Consider the following 20,684-nt stretch of genomic DNA (forward strand, 5'->3'; position numbering starts at 1 on the left):
GACAGGAGAGCAGTGGGGAGCAGCCAGAAAGCAGAGACACGTGGGGGGACTGGAGAGTCCTGTATATCCATACTATACTTCAGACCAACCTTACCAAGCCATTTCTTAAAGACAAGGGCCCAGGATCATTTAAAGAAAGCCCGGCCTTAACCTCCTATTATTACACCATCTCAGCGGTCTTCTGAGAACAAGGCTCCGCCACATCCAATCCCACGGACATTCAACGAGCTCTGAAGAAGGGGACTAATTCTATACTAGAGATTACCGACTGGTATCAGAGGGTGAATCACAGACGAGCCTGAATGAATAAAGAGTCTTCTTTGGCCACTTCACCAGTCACACCTCAATAAGACTATACCACCATGTCAGTAGTGTGCTCAGTGAGGATAGAGAGGAGGAGCATGGGTAGCTGGACTCATACATAGAGATACAACACTAGAGGCTGATTTCATAGAGCCCCAAAGCTCTAGACGGGAACAATTTGTCAGTCATCTTACATGGGGACAGTTCTGAACCATTCTCCATAAACTTGGTTGTAAATCCTCTGTAATTGAATGACTAGACTAGACAAAGGCAAGGCCTTTGTTTTTAGAGGCCTTGGCTCTGTCTGAGCGATGTCATGGCTTTCTGTCATTCTGACTTAATGACTTAAATGTAAATGTAAATGTTCTGTTTAGGACATGGTTCATTTCCTGTTATTTTCAAACAAATGTGCTAAAGGCTAAAGGCTTTCTGGCTTTCCATATTCCACTGGTAGTGGCATCCATATTTCCCCTCCCATGTCTGTTTTCTCTGCTTGGCTTGCATCATATACATTTTGAGTGGTGTGAAATGCATGCTGGGACTGTTCCTCCCTGTCCTCCCCTCTCGGCTGGAGTTAGTTTGGCCCGGGCCCAGTCGGTGTCACTGTAAACCCAAACATCTCCAACCTGGGCTGTCTACTCTGTTTTACAGTGTACCAGACGCAAGTGCCAAAAGAACACGTAATGTTGATGTCAATGTCTACCAGCAACTCCCCCCTCTCCCTCTTCTCTCTCCTGCTCCCTACAGAGTGTTTCAGAGATTACCCACTCCAGGCTGTGTGTCCCTTGGCAGTGCTTGGGGTGACCCCCATTACAGGGTTCCCATATGATCGTGGGGTAGAACACAAGGAGAATGTTCCGGCCAAAGCATTTCCATTCGAGCAGAACCATGCTGATGGGGATTCTGTCTCTGGATGGGACATAAACCAAGGAGCACACACGCATGCAAGCACACACACACAGGCACAGTGTACAGTATGGTGAAGCACCTCGCCGGTCATGTTTGGCCTTCTTATTATTTCATCGCCATGGACACTACTACTGCTCAGTGTACAAACCACTCCCTCAATATATCCACAAGGACCCCCCCTCACCTCCACCTCCCATGTCTGGCCTCACTGCAGGGTCAAAGGCCATTGTGCTGTAAATGTGGGATCCCTTTTAGAGCGTACCACTATTGTAGAAAAGCTGAACCCTGTGTTCAGTGGCGTTGAGCGAGTGTGTTGGGCTTTTATTGCTGGTGCTACAGAGCTTTTCCCAACGAGAGTTCCTTTCTCTCTCCCGTCTGTCTTCAAGGATCATGGTGCAGCGCTTATTGTCCTTGGTACTTTCCTCAGTCTCTTACGGGCATGCCTGCTGATCACCACAGATGAGAGAGATGCAGCACAAACCAGTAGATGGACATGTTCTCTGTCAGGAGTACCAGTCATGACAACACTTAGTTCCTTTCAGAAGCACTGCTTGTGTACATGCCTTTTTCAAATACCTCATGCAATCCTCCTCTCAGACACAAATTCAGTTCCATCGATCGGAGGCAAAATGCTTTGAAATGAAAAAAAAAACAAAGTACCCTCATAAAACCCAACCGTGTTTTTTTTGGCCTCCCCTCCCTCCATAAATACAAATACATCTATTTTGACATACTCTCTCATCTAAAAGAGGAAATACTATGCAGGAACTTTCAAACAAGAAGTAAATCCAAAGGACGGTACCAACTTTGTCACAAAGAGAATATAAATCAACTCATAATAATTATATCATAAACATATAAATTAGTAATACAATGATCTGGTCCTTCACCATAGAGATTGCAAGGAGAAGGTTCCTCTTTTACTCTCTCTTATTCCCTATTTCTCGCTCTCCTTTTATTTCTATCTTTATTTCAGTCAGTCACAAACACACGCAACACATTGGAATGCTGGAGAGATGTTGGTGGGGGGTGTTGGTGTGGAGGGGAACGGTTTGTGACTGTGGAGGTGTCGTTTATGTGTGACCTCCTTGGGTTTATCTCTAAAGTTTACACCAAGGAGAAAGAGGAGAAGACATTACTGTCATCCACCCTCAGTCTCAACGGTGCAGGTGCCAGCAGTGGAGAAGTAGAGGAAAAATGTTTTCAATATTCCTTCATGGTGTTTGTGTTAATAATTGTTTGCCAGGAGACAAAATGTAAACAGCAGTTTCTTCTGGCACCAGCTCCAGGACTCCCGAACACTGGCTCTCTCCGTCATCGTCATCTCTGCAGACCAGCTTGAGAGGAACATCATTCTCTCTCCACACCAGCAAAGAGGAGCGAGAGAGTCGACACCGTGTGTGCTGCTTGTGGAGAGTCGGATCATCGTTGCGACAGCTCTTCCGCTCTTCTCAGTTAACGACCCCTCCTCACGACCCCTCCTCACGACCCCTCCTCACGACCCCTCCTACTCTCTTCATCATGGATGACATAAGCCAGAACAGCATCATGACATAGCCTACCCTTCGGTCCCCTTCTCCACCCCACCGCCTCTGGCCCGGAAACCCTACAACAGCCAGAAGCCTCTCCTTGAAGACTTCCGTACAGCACTTTGGGAACGTCCCAATAAATCAAAATCACATGACAAGGTGACAAGAACAGGTGCAGCTGGTCTCATAATAAATAAAAAAAAATACAGCAAATATTCCTTGGCAGCTTTTTTTCCACGTCCCCCTCCTCCTCTTTCCATAACAACTCTAAAAAGAGAGAGTGGAATGGAGTGGTCGCCCCACTCATTCCCTACCCTGCCCCCTCACTTACCCAGCGTATAGCCCTGTCTCCATCAGACGTAGGCGGATTCGCTGGACTGGGTCCTGCCCATGTTGGGGGGCTGCGACATGTGGGTCATGTCCTTCTTGCGGATCTCGCAGATGGACTTGCGGCGGGCCTGCACGCCCCGGATGGCTGCCTTGATCTTCTTCCAGCCCAGGTGGTTGAGCTCTGCCAGGTTGAGCAGCACGCAGATGCCGCTCACGGCGAACATGAAGACCAGGAAGACCGTCTTCTCGGTGGGCCGCGACACGTAGCACTCCACCTCCTTCACGCAGGGGTAGCGGTCGCACTCGAAGATGCCCGGCACGCTGAAGCCGTATAGGAAGTACTGTCCCACCAGAAAGCCGATCTCCAGTGCGTTACGGAACACCACCTGGATAATGTAGAAGCGCGAAATGCCCTCCTGCTGGCGCTGCTTGGACTTCTTGCCATGCGTGAGCCCCCGCGGCACATTGGGGATCTCCTTGACCTCCATGCAGTCATGCTCGTCCTTCCCGTCGCCGTGGTGCACCAGGATGCCGTTGATGTTACGAAGCTTCCTGGTGCCGCTTTGCCCGTAATCCGAACGCTCCAGCAGCGGGTAGAGGAAGGAGTAGCGTCTGTCACGCTGCTTGGCCGACTGGTGCACAGAGTAGGTGATGAAGCACAGGCTGGGCGTACACACCAGAATGATCTGGAAGACCCAGTAGCGGATGTGGGAGATGGGGAAGGCCTTGTCGTAGCAGGCCTGGTTGCAGCCCGGCTGCAGGGTGTTGCAGATGAACATGGTCTGCTCGTCCTCATACACCGTTTCGCCAACGATGGCCACGATCAGGATCCGAAAGATCACCACCACGGTCAGAAGAATCCTGTATGAAAGAGGCACACACAGAGAGACAGAGAGCGACAGAGACAGAGAGTGAGAGAGACAGAGAGCGAGAGAGAGAGAGAGAGAGAGAGAGTAGAAAATACATACAGTGTTACAGTTAACAACTGGAAGGAGTGGTGAAGAGAGAAAGGATAGTAGAAGACCAACAAAACATATTGGATTAAAGAGACTGAAGTAGCTTTGGGCACAGCAGGAGCAAGAGAGAGAGAGAGAACTTGGATAAGAGATGTGGAGTTGTGGGAATTATGAGAAGTGAGTGATAGGTAAGGATGTCACTGTTCCTTTAGATGAGGTAGAACAAGGGATGCATCTGGAGCACATTCATCTGCTGAGCACAATATCTACAGAGCATTCAGAAAGTATTCAGCCCTGTTTACTCTTTCCACATTTTGTTACGTTACAGCCTTATTCTAAATTGGATTAAATCTGGTTTTTTTTCGTCCTCATCAATCTACACACTATACCCCATAAAGACGAAGAAAAAAAAGGTAGATTCATGTAGAACAACAATTATTTAATCAATTTTAGAATAAGGCTGTAAAGTAACAAAACGTGGAAAAAGTCAAGGGGTCTGAATACTTTACGAATGCTTATAGTTGTCTATAACCTCTACTTCACTCTTCCTATTCAAGTTCAACCCATATCCTAAAGCACATCAAACCAGACTTTCCAGAACACTGCACTTTGTTCTCCCACCATCATTCACCTTTTGTGTACAGGAAGTAAGCACAGCATGTATGAAATACTGTTAAACCAACTTAAAATGCAGTATCCAAAAGTGTTGCTTTTAGCCAAGTGAATATTTTTTTTTAAATCTACTTTTACCGTTCATGTCAAGGTTTTTGCTTTTTCATTATGGGGTATTTTACAATGAGGCTGTAACGTAACAAAATGTGGAAAAGTCAAGGTGTCCGCATACTTTCCGAATGCACTGTACGTATATTAGAGAAATAACAATTATTACGTGAATATTTTTTCCGTGCTACTTCCAGTCATTTTATCTTCAGCGCAACAGTTATTTAAAACAGGGACATGACACATCTCTCTGCTTCATGGTCTAATTTTAGCGTCAGGCTCATTTAACATGTAACCCTCATCCCAGTCCCTGCTAAAGTGGATCTTGCTGTAATTAATTTTGTAACACACAATCTCTGTCTTCCCATTTTTCCTTTCCCCTTAGCAACCGATGACACTATGCACCTCGTCTGTGGTTTACATGCTATTTCTGTGCGTGTGACAGAGGGGAGAGAGAGAGATTACAGTGGTAGTGGGGGTGTGAAGCAATTCACTGTGATTTTTCCGCGGTGTGCTTAATGTGACATGTTGAGACGTATGTATTACAAGCGTGTGCGCTGCTTTTGTATAGCGTAGGGCTACGATTTCATTATGCGAGTGGGCTTCAGAGGCACCCTCCTTTTTCACTGTCAATGGAACTCAGACACTCTCACTCAAAGCTCTCTTCTCATTCATTTTTCATACAAACACAGCAGGCATTTTTAACGCAAGCCTTTTGTGTGGCGTAGCCTGCAGCTCTCGAGGAGTTCAGAGCAATTCACACTTGAATTGAACCTGTATTATAAATGATCATTTTTACTCCGCGGGCACAGATTTACCCACCTGCGTCTGACAATACCAATCCATTGGTCCTGGAACTCATTAACAATATTGTGATAATTTTTATGAAGTGATGACAATAGAACAAAGTGGGATTGTCACCTTAGTTGCCAAATAGTTGGATGCGGATCGGTTGATGCGGGTGAATTGGTAACCTACCAATCGGAGCGGCTTTACTGGCCTGCACATGCCACAGCTGTGGTTTCAAGGGGCATATTTCATCTGACCCAAAGTCAGCCGCTACTCACATGTAGGCCTACCTCTCATCATAGACAGAGACTGCAGAGGTTAAAAAAAAATATGCCTGGAAATAAATTATTATTACTATTTAAAGAAGACATGCTCCCAATCGTGCCGGATGGAAATGCAGTAGAGAAAAAAATGAAATGCTTTTCCAGTTGTCGCCAGTTTAGGGCTGAGTATTCACTGTAGCAGTTCTAGAGCATTGTGCCAGCTAGCGCACTGTATCAGTCACAGGATGTGAAAAAGTATTAGGTACAGAGGAAAAACATCAAGTTACTGTCAAATTAGTTACAGACAGAGATTAAAAGTCACACAAAAAAATGCAGGAGCTAGAGATTTCCTTGAATAAAAAAATGCCATGAGAGAACAAAGGGAGAATGAATTATATAATGGCTTCCACAGGCAACCCCACAACCTTAATCTGCACCAGGGCCAATGGAGGATTCTTGCATTAGGCCTAGTAGTTTGTTTAATGCCATCGAATAGCTTTAGATGATCTATGCCCATAACCCCCACCTGCTTCTTCTCCTCTTTTCCCCTCACTATCTCTCTTTCTGTCTTTCTGTGCTCCTGCTCCTACCATCTCACTCCCTCCTAACCCTCCTCTCTTTCCCTCCCCACCTCTGCCTCGCACTACAACAGAATCAGCTCCAAATAGAGACTATTTCTCTTTTGTTTGGGAACCATTTTTGCTACCATTGTCGGCAGACCCTGTTTAACATTAAAAGGAAATCTCCTTTGTGAATCTTGCAAAAACGTCCCAAAACGATCTGAGTAGTTCTCCGGTCCCCCCCAACAGCCTGTATTTGTTTGTCGTTAAATGAACACCCTGTCTGTATTTTCAGCCAATCCCCAGTGATTACATCAAAACATTATGCCCAGAACCCAAACTGCTTCTTTTAATTTGATCACGGTTTCTCTCTCAAATTTGAGGACAAAAGCCAGGGGAAGGTTTATTTGTATCTGCACTGATCAGTAACTAACAATGTGCACCAACATGTGGAATTACACATTCTTTTTCGGAGTGAAGCGTTGTCACAACCGTCCGTGCACAAACCAATGAGCAGCTTGCATTGTTTGCCTGCTAAAAAAGAAATACAGAGATGCCATTTGAAGTGATGCCGCTGTACATTGTTATGGAGGAAGAACAGCCCCTGTTGTACCCTACGGTCATGAATGTCGCTCTTCCCTAAGTGTGACTTACCGATTCAACCGTGTTTCTTTAAGAAACCCCTGGAGATAATATGTTGATTGAGGAAAGTGTGTACGAGAGGAAGGAGGGGGGCTCCATGGTGCCTTTACCCACAAACCCCCTCCCTCCCCTCCTCTCTCGCCTCGCACCCAGCTTCCTCTGCCAGTTACCATGGCAACAGCCGGTGGGAAGAAAAACCAGAGGTGCCCATGAGCTCTGATTCGAGCCGAGGACCAGCTAAAGTGAAGAAAGGCAACTTAACTACCCAGCAAGCTGAGAGAAACTAAACACCAGCAATAACAATGCTACCAAATCAAACTGGAACTGTCTTCTGTCATCTGTGGATGGAAGCCAGAAAACAATCATTCCACACCCAGGAGAGAACATCTCTCACAACCTGTTGTGTAGAATGGTGCAGACATGGTTGATCTGTGATGGAACCTTATTGATAACCACGAACACGACCGATATATACTAATATAAAAAGACACAAGAGAAGTGTATGTGTTCCATCTGTCTTGTCCAGTGCATAGGCTCCCGAGTGGCGCAGCGGTCTAAGGCACTGCATCTCAGTGCAAGAGGCGTCACTACAGGCCCTGGTTTGAATCCAGGCTGTATCACATCCGGCTGTGATTGAGAGTCCCATAGGGCGGCGCACAATTGGCCCAGCGTCGTCTGGGTTTGGCCGGGGTAGGCCGTCATTGTAAATAAGAATGTGTTCTTAACTGACTTGCCTAGTTAAATAAAGGTTAAATAAATAAATTGGCGAGGTCATGTTATTAGAAAGTATTCAAGTCCTTTTCAGTAGGTGATGGCTGAAAAAGCGATCCATACAAAAGAAGCTGTGAAGAGTCAAAGCTGGCTTGTTTACCCTATGATTTAAGCGTTCCCCATGTGATACTGCTGTGTAATCCTCTTAAAGGGCTCCCTCTTTCCCTGGCTTCTGCTGCTGCTTTACCTGGTCTCATCCCTTTAACTCTCTCTATAAAGTGTTTCCCTGGCTTCCTCATGTCTGTCTTGTGTCAGGCTAACAAGGTTGAGCATCAATAGGACCTAGTTGACTTGACAGCAGGCCATTTGGCACCTAGCCCACAGCTACAGTATGTCTTGTTTCAGGTGAGGTCAGAATCTTGTCCGTTTAGCCAATACTGTATCGACTCTCCCCAGAGAATGTAGCCTATTTCCTCAGCTGCTCACACGTCCCCCCACACACACACACAAACGTCCCCCCACACACACACACATCCCCACACACACACACCCCCCACACACACACACACACACACACACACACACACACACGTCCATACATATACACACATGCAGTGTATGAAATCGTACACACATGCTTACACACGTACTGTATATAAAACATCACCATCAGCACAGACACACTTATATTAATACACAGCCACATACCCAGTCAAGCATACACACAAAATACATGATGCTAATAGTCTGATATAATTATTACTGGGCTGTCCATTACAAATCCACCCACCTTAGAGAGCACGGGAAGAACACAGGAATGTCAGACATTACAGACACAATCAGCTTTCTAATGCTCGGCAACAGCTGTGTGTGTGAGTGTCTTTGCGTATCTGTTTACTTGGGTGTGTCTTTGCGTATCTGTTGGCTTGTGTGTGTTTGTGTGTGTGTGAGTGAGGATGGCACTCTGTTGGCAGGGGAGCGGCTCCCCTCTGCTCCTTCTGTCATCGACTGGAATGTGACAGAGATGGAGGAGGTCCAGGATAGCCCTCAAGACCGGAACACACCCTCCGTGGCAGAGCCAGTACACACTGCTCAGTGCTAAGTGTGTGTGTGTGTGTGTGTGTGTGTGTGTGTGTGTGTGTGTGTGTGTGTGTGTGTGTGTGTGTGTGTGTGTGTGTGTGTGTGTGTGTGTGTGTGTGTGTGTGTGTGTGGGGGTTTTTGTGTGGTTTGGTGTGACATATATAGAGCCAATATTGTATGTGTGTGTAGATGGGTAGAAGGTAATGATCCGTGTCTGTGTTTTTTGTGTGTCTATATAGGTCTACAGTCTATGCCGTACGGATGTAAATCTCATTTTTAGACCTCTGATGCGAGACAGTACCCACTATCTACTTCTCATTAGGTCCTACTACTGGCCTGAAAACAAACACACTATCCCTGTGCAGCTGATCAGTACTGAGAGACAGACTGGGGTCATGGCACAGTGGTGTCCTCTCTCGATGGACACACACAAGGGCACTAGAGTGACTGGAGCTGCATTTTGTACTGATGATTTAATTATACACAGCACAGCCATGATTAATCCATATTTACCACACGAGTAGCTCCAAGTACACTCACAGTCTCACGGCAGTCCTTTACAGAGTCCCAGAGACCTCCACTCCACAGTAATCAACTGGTAACAGTATAGGTGTGCTATAGGGCTGGTATCATCATGGCAACACAGCCATCAGAGTAGAGTGCTGGGTTTGGGAAGGTCATGAGCTGGGAGCTGGGAAGAGAGCAACAGTCAGCGATCGGGGTGGGAGCACGGCTATAATCCGCATTTAATCTGCTGTTTTGGACAATCCAGTGTGGCCCATGCCAACGCCAACACCAAAACCCAAACCCAAATCACTCTCAGTCACACATGCTGGAAGCATTCTCCACTGACTCCCAGCCACACATGGTTAGCACACACTCCTCTATCGCTCCTAAATCTATTCTAAACATGTACAGTACAGAGAAGTATTATTCATATATTCTAAACATGTACAGTACAGAGAAGTATTATTCATATATTCTAAACATGTACAGTACAGATAAGTATTATTCATATATTCTAAACATGTACAGTACAGATAAGTATTATTCATATATTCTAAACATGTACAGTACAGATAAGTATTATTCATATATTCTAAACATGTACAGTACAGAGAAGTATTATTCATATATTCTAAACATATACAGTACAGAGAAGTATTATTCATATATTCTAAACATGTACAGTACAGAGAAGTATTATTCATATATTCTAAACATGTACAGTACAGAGAAGTAAGCAAGGACCCCAGACATTATGATTCACGAGACAAGTCACATCAAGATTGATGTGTACAGTTAGTGAATCAATGTAAAAATAACACATTGCTAGTTGTGCATTTCAGTGCGATGAACGTCTACATTTTGGGTGAAGGTTGTACATTTTAATGCTTGTGTGTTTACCTGTTTATAGGTGGGGGGAGAGAGAGGGAAAGAGAAAAAGAGTGGAGGAGAGGTCAGTGACTCTGGCTGTTGAAGGGCTGTTAATGAGCGTTCAGTCCATGAGTCAGCACTTATGACTTCCAGGGGTTATAAATGACCGTAAGACTGACCTTAAATGACCGTAAGACTCACAGGGAGAGAATAGAATAGACACAGTGTCCCAGACCACTCTTAGGCCACTCTTAATTATTATCTTATTAACGCATGTCAACAACTCACAGTCATGGAGTCATAGATTCAGAGAGAGACATACCATGGTTTTGGCCTCACACTAGTGTTGGGCTCTCCACAACAGAACAGTGAGTTTTCATTACCTTACTTAGCAAGAAGCATATGAAAGGTTGTATCAGTTTGTTAAGAGCCTTTTCCCTTTGTTCTAAGCTTCCATAGACTCATAATGAGATCCACTGATTGTACAAAGGCACCAGCGCTCTCGCTCTATCTGTGAGAGTAAGATGGGTGAAGTGTCTGTGGGTATTGATTTGCACCTGGTGCAGATCATATCTTTCCCATACATCTCTGACACATTGTCTTATACCGCCTCTCAATGTTTATCTATTTTAATAAGGTCTCTCTCTCTCTCTCTCTCTCTCTCTTGTTCCCTGAACAGATAGAACTAGAAGGCCTTGAGAGGGAGGGCGGAATTGAGACACAATCTGCTGCAATGTTTGGGCCATAGGCATGATGAGGGCAGATATGGCATCGGTCTCTCTCTCTCTCTCTCTCTCTCTCTCTCTCTCTCTCTCTCTCTCTCTCTCTCTCTCTCTCTCTCTCTCTCTCTCTCTCGTTCACTGAACAGACAGAACTAGAAGGCCTTGAGAGGGAGGGCGGAACTGAGACAACCTGCATCTTATCATTCTGCTGCAATGTTTGGGCTATAGGCATGATGAGGGCAGATATGGCATTGGTCTCTCTCTCCACCTCTCTCTCTCTCTCTCTCTCTCTCTCTCTCTCTCTCTCTCTCTCTCTCTCTCTGTCTGTATGTCTCCTGTCTCTCCACCTCCTCTCTCTCCCTATCTCCCTCTCTCTCTCTCTCTCTCTCTCTCTCGCTCTCTCGTTCACTGAACAGACAGAACTAGAAGGCCGTGAGAGGGAGGGCGGAACTGAGACAACCTGCATCTTATCATTCTGCTGCAATGTTTGGGCCATAGGCATGATGAGGGCATGGGGAGATATGGCATTAGTGTGTGTGTGTTGTCCACTGTGTCCAACGTTGTCCCTCAGGGCTGACAGCAGCAGTTGACAGGCCTGTGTGAGTGAGCCAGACAGCTCAGTCACACACACACACACTTAATCACGCACACAAACACACACAAAAGGTGTGATGACAAAAGGTGTGATGCTCCCATCTGAGGCCTAAGGAGATCAGACACATGAATAATAATAATAATCCCTGTGTGTGTGTGTGTGTGTGACGTGTTGTGTGTGTGTGTGTACAGTCATGTGTGCATACATTCTACGTGCGTGCGTGCGTGTGTGTAATACATGTCCCAAATGTTTGTAACACAATTTACTTGGAAATAGTGGAAATCAATTCAGTATATTCTTGCCAGTCTCTCTCTGCAGCATGGTAAAGCTGAATAGTTCATGGGAAGATAAGTGAATTTGATAACGTGTTAGGTGGAGTGTGAAGTCATTGTCACATTTAGCATGTGGTTATTCATATTTGGCTGCTAACAGTGTGTGGCTTACTCCGTTTTGGCAGTGTAAACATTTGCCTGAGAGTGTAAGAGTAAATATAGCATCCAATTTACTGCAATGGAAATCAATTCGCTTGTGTTTGCATGCATGGTGCCATCTGGCTGAATGACTGTTGTGGGAAGATGTGTGAATTTGTGTGTGTTAGGTGGAGTGTGTGTGTGTGTCACATGTGTGTGTGTGTGTGTGTGTGTGTGTGTGTGTGTGTGTTGGGGCTAACAGTGTGAGTCAAATGAGGATCTGTTTCACAAGTGTCTGTTTATGTTTGTCTATCTGTGTTGAGAGTGGGAGTAAATATAGCATGGTCTGTGTAAGGTGTTTCACTGGTGTTTGTGTTTGTATGTTATGTGCCGGCCATCTGCTGTGTGTGTGTGTGTGTGTGTGTGTGTGTGTGTGTGTGTGTGTGTGTGTGTGTGTGTGTGTGTGTGTGTGTGTGTTGGGGGCGAACTTGTGAGTCAAATGAGGATCTGTTTCACAAGTGTCTGTTTATGTTTGTCTATCTGTGTTGGAGGGAGCGTGGTCCTTTATTGGTCTGTGTAAGGTGTTTCACTGGTGTTTGTGTGCGTGAATAAGTATGTATTTATGTGTGTGTGTGTGTGTGTGTGTGTGTGTGTGTGTGTGTGTGTGTGTGTGTGTGTGTGTGTGTGTGTGTGTGTGTGTGTGTGTGTGTGTGTGTGTGTGTGTGTGTGTGTGTGTGTGTGTGTGTGTGTGTGTGTGTGAGCTGTCTTGCTCTCTCATCAGCTTCTATAACTTTGACTCAACCACACACAGCAGCTGCTGCTGTCAGCCCTGAGGGACAACGTTGGACACAGTGGACAAACACACACACACACACACACTAATGCCATATCTCCCCATGCCCTCATCATGCCTATAGCCCAAACATTGCAGCAGAATGATAAGATGCAGATTGTGTCTCAGTTCCGCCCTCCCTCTCAAGGCCTTCTAGTTCTATCTGTTCAGGGAACAAGAGAGAGAGAGAGACCTTATTAAAATAGATAAACATTGAGAGGCGGTATAAGACAATGTGTCAGAGATGTATGGGAAAGATATGATCTGCACCAGGTGCAAATCAATACCCACAGACACTCATGGATGCTTAGAACAAAGGGAAAATGCTCCTAACAAACTGTTACAACCTTTCATATGCTTCTTGCTAAGTAAGATAAAGAAAACTCACTGTTCTGTTGTGGAGAGCCCAACACTAGTTTGAGGCCTAAACAATGAGGCCTTTACTTAATCTCTGACAAACCATGGTATGTCTCTCTCTGAATCTATGGCTCCATGACTGTGAGTTGTTGACATGCGTTAATAAGATAATAATTAAGAGTGGCCTAAGAGTGGTCTGGGACACTGTGGCTATTCTATTCTCTCCCTGTGAGTCTTACGGTCATTTAAGGTCAGTCTTACGGTCATTTATAACCCCTGGAAGTCATAAGTGCTGACTCATGGACTGAACCCTCATTAACAGCCCTTCAACAGCCAGAGTCACTGACCTCTCCTCCACTCTTTTTCTCTCACCCCCCCCCCCCCCCTTCTCTTAGGATTCCTAATCATCTGTTGATTGTTTACCCAGCTGTTTGGGGTACAGTAAATAGTCGAGTGGAGCCGTCACACCTGGATTAATCCAGTCAGATAGAACCCCATTGAGAGAAAATCACTCAGATGTCTCTGAATGTAACAGCTGTGTATAGGATATCTTCCGGCTTTTTCAAAGTGACATGGTTTATCCAAACACTCATCCATACACCCATACACAAAAGACAAGGGTTTATCTGTATGACTTTAACAGTGATGACAGGGAGCTTAGCGTTAAAGGATTGGAAGGATGAGTAATTTGAATAATGGATAGAAAATAAGAAACGGTGAGAGAGGAGGAAAGGGTTGTGGGAGGAAAGGGTGAAAAGAGAGATATGGAATGAGAACAGACAACTGGAAAAATCCAGAAAGAAACATCCAGTGGGGAATAAGGGAAATGAGAAAATATTTGCATCGAAATGCATTTGTACACATTTTTATACGCTGTGGTGCATGTTGATAGACACATTTACTGGCTGTAGGGCAGGGGTCAGCAACAGGTGTCCCGCGAAACCAAAACCGACCAACATTAAAAGGTTGGTGCCCCAACGTTTTTTGGGGAGGTGGATTTTATACTGAACGAAAATATAAACGCAACATGTAAAGTGTTGGTCCCAAGTTTCATGAGCTGAAGTAAAAGATCCCAAAACTTTTCCATATGTACAAAAAGCTTATTACTCTCAAATTTTGTGCACAAATTTGTTTAAGTAATTGTTAGTGAGCATTTCTCCACCTGACAGGTGTGGCATATTAAGAAGCTAATTAAACAGCATGATTATTACACCTTGTTCTGGGGATAATAATAGACCACTCTAAAATGTGAAGTTTTGTCACACAACACAATAATACAGATGTCTCAAGTTTTGAGGGAGCATGCAATTGGCATGCTGACTGCAGGAATATCCACCAGAGCTGATGCCATTGAATTTAATGTTAATTTCTCTACCATAAGCCACCTCCAATGCTGTTTTAGAGATTTTGGTAGAACATCCAACTGGCCTCACAACCGCAGACTAGGTGTAACCTAGCCCAGGACTTCCACATCCGGGTTCTTCACCTGCAGGATCGTCTGAGACCAGCCACCCGGACAGCGGATGAAACTGTGGGTTTGCACAACCAAAGAATTTCCACACAAACGGTCAGAAACAGTCTCAGGGAAGCTCATCTGCATGCTCATTGTCGTAACCGATTTTGGTGGGCCAATGCTTTGACAGCTACGGGCACGTTGAACAAGTTGGCTCTTCACAGATGAATCCCGGTTTCAACTGCACCGGGCAGATGACATTGTGAACAGAGTGCCCCATTGTGGTGGTGGGCTTATGATATGGGAAGGCATAAGCTACGAACACAATCAGCTTTAATATTGCAGATAGATTGTAGCTTCCATCAAAGTAATTGTCTGCATCATTTCCAATCCCTCATATGTATTTTTTGTAAATATATATACAGTACATTTGGAAAAATATTCAGACCACTTGACTTTTTCCACATTTTGTTACGTTACAGCCTTATTCTAAAACGGATTAAATAGTTTCTATACAAAATACCCCAGAATGACAAAGCAAAAACGTTTTATTTTTTAAAACATTTTTGCAAATTTATATAAACTCTGAATCTGAAATATCACATTTACATAAGTATTCAGACCCTTTACTCAGTACATTGTTGAAGGACCTTTGGCAGCGATTACAGCCTCAAGTCTTCTTGGGTATGACTCTACAAGCCTGGCACACCTGTATTTGGGGAGTTTCTCCCGTTCCTCTCTGCAGATCCTCTCAAGCTCTGTCAGGTTGGATGGGGAGCATCGCTGCACAGCTACAGTTGAAGTCGGAAGTTTACATACACTTAGGTTGGAATAATTAAAACTTGTTTTTTCAACAACTCCACAAATTTCTTGTTAACAAACTATAGTTTTGGCAAGTCGGTTAGGACATCTACTTTGTGCATGACACAAGTCATTTTCCCAACAATTGTTTACAGACAGATTATTTCACTTATCATTCACTGTATCACAATACCAGTGGATCAGAAGTTTACATACACTAAGTTGACTGTGCCTTTAAACAGCTTGGAATATTCCTGAAAATGATCATGGCTTTAGAAGCTTCTAATTGATATAATTTGAGCCAATTGGAGGTGTACCTGTGGATGTATTTCAAGGCCTACCTTCAAACTCAGTGCCTATTTGCTTGACATCATGGAAAAATCAAAAGAATTCAGCAAAGACCTCAGCAATAAAATTGTAGACCTCCACAAATCTGGTTAATCCTTGGGAGCAAGCCGTCATACCGCTCAGGAAGGAGACGCATTCTGTCTCCTAGAGATGAACGTACTTTGGTACAAAAAGTACAAATCAATCCCAGAACAACAGCAAAGGAACTTGTGAAGATGCTGGAGGAAACTGGTACAAAAGTAACTAAATCCACAGTAAAACGAGTCCAATATCGACATAACCTGAAAGGCCACTCAGCTAGGAAGAAACCACTGCTCCAAAACCGCCATAAAAAAGACAGACTACAGTTTGAAACTGCACATGGGGACAAAGATCTTACTTTTTGGAGAAATGTCCTCTGGTCTGATGAAACAAAAATAGAACTGTTTGGCCATAATGACCATCGTTATGTTTGGAGGAAAAAGGGGGAGGATTGCAAGCCGAAGAACACCATCCCAACCTTGAACCACAGAGGTGGCAGCATCATGTTGTGGGGGTGCTTTGCTGCCGGAGGGACTGGTACACTTCACAAAATAGATGGCCTCATGAGGATGAAAGACTATGTGAATATATTGAAGCAACATCTCAAGATATCAGTCAGGAAGTTAAAGCTTGGTCGCAAATGGGTCTTCCAAATGGACAATGACCCCAAGCATACTTCCAAAGTTGTGGCAAAATGGCTTAAGGACAACAAAGTCAAGGTATTGGAGTGGCCATCACAAAACACTGACCTCAATCCTATAGAACATTTGTGGGCAGAACTGAAAAAGCTTGTGCGAGCAAGGAGGCATACAAACCTGTACTTCCGGCGCCGACAGAGATGGCCGCCTCGCTTCGCGTTCCTAGGAAACTATGCAGTTTTTTTTTTTTTTACGTGTTATTTCTTACATTAGTACCCCATTAGTACCCCAGAACCAAAAAATTTGATCATATTACTCCAGTGCTAGCCTCTCTACACTGGCTTCCTGTCAAAGCAAGGGCTGATTTCAAGGTTTTACTGCTAACCTACAAAGCATTACATGGGCTTGCTCCTACCTACCTCTCTGATTTGGTCCTGCCGTACATACCTACACGTACGCTACGGTCACAAGACGCAGGCCTCCTAATTGTCCCTAGAATTTCTAAGCAAACAGCTGGAGGCAGGGCTTTCTCCTATAGAGCTCCATTTTTATGGAACGGTCTGCCTACCCATGTCAGAGACGCAAACTCGGTCTCAACCTTTAAGTCTTTACTGAAGACTCATCTCTTCAGTGGGTCATATGATTGAGTGTAGTCTGGCCCAGGAGTGGGAAGGTGAACGGAAAGGCTCTGGAGCAACGAACCGCCCTTGCTGTCTCTGCCTGGCCGGTTCCCCTCTTTCCACTGGGATTCTCTGCCTCTAACCCTGTTACGGGGCTGAGTCACTGGCTTGCTGGGGCTCTCTCGTGCCGTCCCTGGGGGGGTGCGTCACCTGGGTGGGTTGATTCACTGTTGTGGTCGGCCTGTCTGGGTTGCCCCCCCTTGGGTTGTACCGTGGCGGAGATCTTTGTGGGCTATACTCGGCCTTGTCTCAGGATGGTAAGTTGGTGGTTGAAGATATCCCTCTAGTGGTGTGGGGGATGTGCTTTGGCAAAGTGGGTGGGGTTATATCCTTCCTGTTTGGCCCTGTCCGGGGTGTCCTCGGATGGGGCCACAGTGTCTCCTGACCCCTCCTGTCTCAGCCTCCAGTATTTATGCTGCAGTAGTTTATGTGTCGGGGGCTAGGGTCAGTTTGTTATATCTGGAGTACTTCTCCTGTCCTATTCGGTGTCCTGTGTGAATCTAAGTGTGCGTTCTCTAATTCTCTCCTTCTCTCTTTCTTTCTCTCTCTCGGAGGACCTGAGCCCTAGGACCATGTCCCAGGACTACCTGACATGAGGACTCCTTGCTGTCCCCAGTCCACCTGGCCATGCTCCTGCTCCAGTTTCAACTGACCTGAGCCCTAGGACCGTGCCCCAGGACTACCTGACATGAAGGCTCCTTGCTGTCCCCAGTCCACCTGACTGTGCTGCTGCTCCAGTTTCAACTGTTCTGCCTTATTATTATTCGACCATGCTGGTCATTTATGAACATTTGAACATCTTGGTCATGTTCTGTTATAATCTCTACCCGGCACAGCCAGAAGAGGACTGGCCACCCCACATAGCCCGGTTCCTCTCTCGGTTTCTTCCTAGGTTTTGGCCTTTCTAGGGAGTTTTTCCTAGCCACCGTGCTTTTACACCTGCATTGTTTGCTGTTTGGGGTTTTAGGCTGGGTTTCTGTACAGCACTTTGAGATATCAGCTGATGTACGAAGGGCTATATAAATAATTTGATTTGATTTGATTTGATTTGATTTTGAGGTCATCTTAGGTTTCATTACATACAGTCGAGAAGAACTACTGAACATAAGAGCAGCGTCAACTCACCATCAGTACGACCAAGAATATGACTTTCGCGAAGCGGATCCTGTGTTCTGCCTTTCACCCAGGACAACGGAATGGATCCCAGCCAGCGACCCAAAAAAACGACTTCGTAAAAGGGAGAAACGGAGCGGTCTTCTGGTCAGACTCCGGAGACGGGCACATCGTGCACCACTCCCTAGCATTCTTCACGCCAATGTCCAGTCTCTTGACAACAAAGTTGATGAAATCCGAGCAGGGGTAGCATTCCAGAGGGACATCAGAGACTGTAACGTTCTTTGCTTCACGGAAACATGGCTCACTGGAGAGACGCTATCGGAATCGGTGCAGCCAGCTGGTTTCTCCACGCATCGCGCAGACAGAAACAAACATCTTTCTGGTAAGAAGAGGGGCAGGGGCGTATGCTTCATGGTTAACGTGACGTGGTGTGATCATAACAACATACAGGTACTCAAGTCCTTCTGTTCACCTGATTTAGAATTCCTCACAATCAAATGTCGAACGCATTATCTACCAAGGGAATTCTCTTCGATTATAATCACAGCCGTATATATTCCCCCCCAAGCAGACACATCGATGGCTCTGAATTAACTTTATTTGACTCTTTGCAAACTGGAATCCATTTATCCGGAGGCTGCATTCATTGTAGCTGGGGATTTTAACAAGGCTAATCTGAAAACAAGACTCCCTAAATTTTATCAGCATATCGATTGCGCAACCAGGGCTGGAAAAACCTTGGATCACTGCTATTCTAACTTCTGCGACGCATATAAGGCCCTGCCCCGCCCTCCTTTCGGAAAAGCTGACCACGACTCCATTTTGTTGATCCCTGCCTACAGACAGAAACTAAAACAAGAAGCTCTCGCGCTGAGGTCTGTTCAACGCTGGTCCGACCAATCTGATTCCACACTCCAAGACTGCTTCCATCACGTGGACTGGGATATGTTTCGTATTGCGTCAGACAACATTGACAAATACGCTGATTCGGTGAGCGAGTTCATTAGAACGTGCATTGAAGATGTCATTCCCATAGCAACGATTAAAACATTCCCAAACCAGAAACCGTGGATTGATGGCAGCATTCGCGTGAAACTGAAAGCCTGAACCACTGCTTTTAATCAGGGTAAGGTGACCGGAAACATGACCGAATACAAACAGTGTAACTATTCCCTCCGCAAGGCAATCAAACAAGCTAAGCGTCAGTATAGAGACAAAGTAGAATCTCAATTCAACGGCTCAGACACAAGAGGTATGTGGCAGGGTCTACAGTCAATCACGGATTACAAAAAGAAAACCAGCCCAGTCACGGACCAGGATGTCTTGCTCCCAGGCAGACTAAATAACTTTTTTGCCCGCTTTGAGGACAATACAGTGCCACTGACACGGCCCACAACTAAAACATGCGGACTCTCCTTCACTGCAGCCGACGTGAGGAAAACATTTAAACGTGTCAACCCTCGCAAGGCTGCAGACCCAGACGGCATCCCCAGCCGCGCCCTCAGAGCATGCGCAGACCAGCTGGCTGGTGTGTTTACGGACATATTCAATCAATCCCTATCCCAGTCTGTTGTTCCCACATGCTTCAAGAGGGCCACCATTGTTCCTGTTCCCAAGAAAGCTAAGGTAACTGAGCTTAACGACTACCACTCACTTCCGTCATCATGAAGTGCTTTGAGAGACTAGTCATATAGACCATATCACCTCCATCCTACCTGACACCCTAGACCCACTCCAATTTGCTTACCGCCCAAATAGGTCTGTAGACGATGCAATCTCAACCACACTGCACACTGCCCTAACCCATCTGGACAAGAGGAATACCTATGTGAGAATGCTGTTCATCGACTACAGCTCGGCATTTAACACCATAGTGCCCTCCAAGCTCGTCATCAAGCTCGAGACCCTGGGTCTCGACCCCGCCCTGTGCAACTGGGTACTGGACTTCCTGACGGGCCGCCCCCAGGTGGTGAGGGTAGGCAACAACATTTCCACCCCGCTGATCTTCAACACTGGGGCCCCACAAGGGTGCGTTCTGAGCCCTCTCCTGTACTCCCTGTTCATCCACGACTGCGTGGCCATGCACGCCTCCAACTCAATCATTAAGTTTGCGGACGACACAACAACGACGAGACGGCCTACAGGGAGGAGGTGAGGGCCCTCGGAGTGTGGTGTCAGGAAAATAACCTCACACTCAACGTCAACAAAACTAAGGAGATGATTGTGGACTTCAGGAAACAGCAGAGGGAACACCCCCCTATCCACATTGATGGAACAGTAGTGGAGAGGGTAGTAACTTTTAAGTTCCTCGGTGTACACATCACAGACAAACTGAATTGGTCCACCCACACAGACAGCATCGTGAAGAAGGCGCAGCAGTGCCTCTTCAACCTCAGGAGGCTGAAGAAATTCGGCTTGTCACCAAAAGCACTCACAAACTTCTACAGATGCACAATCGAGAGCATCCTGTCGGGCTGTATCACCGCCTGGTATGGCAACTGCTCCGCCCACAACCGTAAGGCTCTCCAGAGGGTAGTGAGGT

At 45.7% G+C, this 20,684-nt stretch overlaps 1 protein-coding gene across 1 annotated transcript in view; it reads right to left on the reverse strand.

Moving 5' to 3' along the window:
- Positions 1–1,407: 1,407 nt before the first annotated feature.
- Positions 1,408–20,684, reverse strand: part of LOC118384404 (gap junction delta-2 protein-like) — a 32,991-nt gene continuing 13,714 nt past the window's right edge. The window contains exon 2 of the mRNA XM_035770906.2: positions 1,408–3,932. Coding sequence (XP_035626799.1) covers positions 3,095–3,932 — 838 coding nt within the window. The 3' untranslated portion in view covers positions 1,408–3,094. The remainder of the gene's footprint in view (positions 3,933–20,684) is intronic.

Source organism: Oncorhynchus keta, chromosome 1 (genome assembly GCF_023373465.1).
Source record: "Oncorhynchus keta strain PuntledgeMale-10-30-2019 chromosome 1, Oket_V2, whole genome shotgun sequence".
Taxonomy (NCBI): Eukaryota; Metazoa; Chordata; class Actinopteri; order Salmoniformes; family Salmonidae; genus Oncorhynchus; species Oncorhynchus keta.